Source organism: Calidris pugnax, unplaced genomic scaffold (genome assembly GCF_001431845.1).
Source record: "Calidris pugnax isolate Ruff unplaced genomic scaffold, ASM143184v1 scaffold324, whole genome shotgun sequence".
Taxonomy (NCBI): Eukaryota; Metazoa; Chordata; class Aves; order Charadriiformes; family Scolopacidae; genus Calidris; species Calidris pugnax.
In genome coordinates this window covers 77,379-79,102 of record NW_015091153.1, presented here as the reverse complement: position 1 = coordinate 79,102, position 1,724 = coordinate 77,379, and the positions used below count along the sequence as shown (strand labels likewise).

Here is a 1,724-nt window from a genome sequence, read left to right as displayed (position 1 = left end):
CCACGATTGCCAGGAGCACCCTATGGAGGAAGAGGAGGAGAAGTGATGTTGGGTGGGGGGAGGAAGGTTTTGGGGGGGGCAACGAGATGCTGGGGGGGGTATGGAGTGGGGGGGGGCCACGCACCCTCTCTCCAGGTGGTCCCACGGGGCCGGCAGCACCGGGCTCACCGCGGGCTCCTCTCTTGCCTTCCTCACCAGCCGGTCCGGGGGCACCTTGGGGTCCTGCGGGTCCCTGAGGAAGAGGAGGAAAAAGGGGTCACTGGGGAGCCTTCCTCCCCCCCCAGGGCACATCGAAGTGGGGGTCACCAATAAATCACTGACCCCGGGGAGTTGGGGGGTGGGGGGGACACAGGAGCCCCTGGCCGTGGCCACGTGTCCCGCTGGCGCCGGGGCTCGGCGGCTATTGAGGCTGGTTAATGAAGCGAAGGGGGGAATGTCCCCGGCGGGGGGGGAGGACGGGGGGACATGAACACAGCGCCTATTGTTCCCCCCCCCACCCCATGGGAGGGGGGGACGCTGCCCCTCGAGGGGCCTCGTTAGGGGAAGAGGTTTGTTAGACGCCGACCAGACGCTGCGGCCATGAGCGAGGGGCTGGGGGGGGATGGATCTTCTCCCACCCCCACATCCTGACCCCGGCAACGTGGGGGGTGATGGGGGGGGTGTCCCCTCTGTGTGTCCCCCCAACCCCCCTGTCACCAGGACTCACCGTCTCGCCCTTGGGTCCCTGCTCGCCCTTGAAGCCCGCGATGCCGGGTTCTCCCTGGGGACAGAGGGGACGGTGGGGGACAGGGCCGTGATGTCCCCATGGCCCTTCTCCGGGGGTCACGGCTGCATCTTCTTCCTTGTCCCCATCCCTGTCCCCATCCCTGTGACCATCTCCATCCTCGTCCCCATCCTTGTCCCCATCCCTGGCCCCAGCCCAGCCTTGTCCTCACCTTCACCGCCATCTCCATCCCTGTCCCCATCCCTGTCACCATCTCCACCCTCGTCCCCATCCGTGTGACCATCTCCATCCCTGTCAACATCCTCATCCCCATCCCTGTCACCATCCCCATCCTGTCCCCATCCTCGTCCCCATTCCTGACCCCAGCCTCAGCCCTGTCCTTGTCCCCATCCCTGTCCCCAACACCAGCCTTGTCCCCATCCCTTTCCTCATCCCCATCTCCATTCCAGTCCTCTTACCTGTCCCTGTCCCCAACCCTGTCCCCATCCCTGTCCCCATCCCATCCCTGTTCTTGTCCCCATCCCATCCCTTTCCCCGTCCTGTCCCTGTCCCCATCTCATTCCTGCCCCCATCCCCTCCCCATCCCATTCCTTGTCCTCATCCCCTCCCAACCCTTTCCCCATCCTGTCCCCATTCCATTCCTGTCTCCATCCCATCACTGTCCCCATCCCATCACTGTCCCCATCTCCAACTCATCCCTGTCCCCATCCCCTCCCCATCCCCATCCCATCATTGTCCCCATCCCACCCCACCCCCATCCCCAGTGGCCCCTGGGGGGGACCAGGTGCGGGTGACACCGGGGTGACCCAAGGGTGCCGGGGGAGGGGACCCACGGGGACAATGTGGGGGTGGCCGGTGGCAGAATGGGCGGGGCATGTCCCCGAGTGGGTGTGGCCAGGTGGCAGTGGGTGGGGCCAGGGCCGCGGTCCCCATCTCGGGGGGCTCTCGTTGTGTGTGGGGGGGTGTCTTACCGTCTGTCCCTTGGGTCCCAGCGGGCCGG

At 66.4% G+C, this 1,724-nt stretch overlaps 1 protein-coding gene across 1 annotated transcript in view; it reads right to left on the bottom strand.

The window, feature by feature from the left end:
• The window catches only part of LOC106898177 (collagen alpha-1(II) chain-like), a 30,797-nt gene that overhangs the window by 9,488 nt on the left and 19,585 nt on the right, over positions 1-1,724 (bottom strand). Inside the window, exons 6-9 of the mRNA XM_014959289.1 lie at positions 1,696-1,719; positions 707-760; positions 125-232; positions 5-20 (exon numbers count right to left, since the gene is read on the bottom strand). Coding sequence (XP_014814775.1) covers positions 5-20; positions 125-232; positions 707-760; positions 1,696-1,719 — 202 coding nt within the window. The remainder of the gene's footprint in view (positions 1-4; positions 21-124; positions 233-706; positions 761-1,695; positions 1,720-1,724) is intronic.